Source organism: Dendroctonus ponderosae, unplaced genomic scaffold, assembly GCF_020466585.1.
Source record: "Dendroctonus ponderosae isolate FM_Combo_2020 unplaced genomic scaffold, Dpon_F_20191213v2 Dpon_F_20191213_10, whole genome shotgun sequence".
NCBI lineage: Eukaryota > Metazoa > Arthropoda > Insecta > Coleoptera > Curculionidae > Dendroctonus > Dendroctonus ponderosae.
In genome coordinates this window covers 1,642,177-1,643,744 of record NW_026017111.1, presented here as the reverse complement: position 1 = coordinate 1,643,744, position 1,568 = coordinate 1,642,177, and the positions used below count along the sequence as shown (strand labels likewise).

The 1,568-nt window shown below is 45.2% G+C and overlaps 1 protein-coding gene across 1 annotated transcript in view; it reads right to left on the bottom strand.

Annotated features, from left to right (window-relative positions):
• Positions 1 to 130: 130 nt before the first annotated feature.
• Positions 131 to 1,568, bottom strand: part of LOC109542623 (transcriptional regulator ATRX homolog) — a gene marked incomplete in the record, with an annotated part of 9,756 nt that continues 8,318 nt past the window's right edge. Inside the window, 4 exon segments of the mRNA XM_019911915.2 lie at positions 131 to 569; positions 631 to 767; positions 835 to 1,073; positions 1,185 to 1,306. Coding sequence (XP_019767474.2) covers positions 297 to 569; positions 631 to 767; positions 835 to 1,073; positions 1,185 to 1,306 — 771 coding nt within the window.

Below are 1,568 nucleotides of genomic sequence, written 5' to 3'. Positions count from 1 at the left end.
GGAAAAATACACCGAAACGTATTTTAACTGATAAATAGAGACAATAAATGACTGAAACACAGTCAGGAAAGTATGTACAATGCTATCTATGCCTACTGCTGCGAAGAACGCATAGAATCAAACATGAATATTTACATTTGCTTAGTATATTCGAAGCCCATTGAACGGGAAACATCGGAACTTTCCACTGCATAAACTGCAAAAAAGTGAATAAATCCCAATCCAACTGATAAACCGTAAAATTGTTCACAGTCGTTGAGTGAATAGGTCTAAACCTGCCACCCAAAGTCCAACAGTCAATTATTCAGATCAATGATCTCGTTGGACCGGCCTGGTTGCGGGAAGCCCTGAGACGCCGCCTGCGCCAACTGAATGTGTCTGAGCTCTTCGGGCGTGATGTGCAAGTTGCCCAAAAGCTGGTTGGCCACCTGTTGGTTTTGCAGCAGCTGCTGCATCTGGTACTGCTTCAACATGTTCTCGTGCATGCGCTGCGCCTGCATCATCTGCATCATGCGCAGCTCCTGCTGCACCTTGTGGTACAGGCTAAAGTTGTTTTCGGACAATTGGATCTGAAACGCCAACCGAATTATTGGTGGTGGTGGACTCGAATTGTTTTGCCATCGGGCTCACCTGTAGTTGAGCGACCAATCCAGGAAGGATGTTCTTGATCTGCATTTGGGTCCAATTGGGGTTGTCTTTGCGCACCATGTTGGCCAGCGCCATTTGGATCATTTGTGGTGAGAGGTTCAGCGCATTGGCTTGATTGGCTGCAACAACAACAGCAAAAAGCGTCAGAACAATGCTCTGAGTCGCACGGAACGTCGTTGATGTTACCGAGGTTCAAGGCAGCGAAGTTGGTAACGGTGGTTTTTCTGATGATTTTCTCGTTTTCAAACTCGTCCCACGCGGCTTTGCGCTCCTCCTCGTTCAGCTGCTCGTCCTGCTTGTTCTCCAGCAGCGATTGGTGCTCGTGATACTTGTAAATCACGTTGTCATGCACTTGCAACATCTCGCCCAACAGCACATCCTTGGGCACCAATGGGATTGGCCGCTCATCCGGATCCAAATCGGTTCTAAACAATTAAGATGTTGTTAGGAGAAGCTAAAATATCGAATGACTAGCAAAAACAGTCGTTTTTAAGTCCATTGAGGGCCGAAAAATGTCCAAGGATCCGCAGCCTTACTTGTACAGCTCCTGTATGTCGTTTTGGCTGTAATGCCTGTCGATTTGCTGTTCATCGATCACCCGCTTGGAAATCGCCTGCTTGGTCACCTGCCGTTCGTAGATCTTCATTTCCATGGCGCCCTGAAAATGCACCAAATTGGGTGTTTTCATTCTATCAAAAATTCCTACAAACTGAACATATATACAGGGCTGATTCAAAATTGGCGTCATTCCTCTGGAGGTGTTGTCTGGCGCTGTTATAGTAGTACAGAAAAAATAGTAAAATCAATTAATTGTTATTAAAAACGGAGAAATTTGCAAAAAACTATATCAGAAATACGGCAGCAATGTTTTTCAAGGTAATCTGCCTAATTAACATTGCGCAAATACCTGTTGCTTCGTA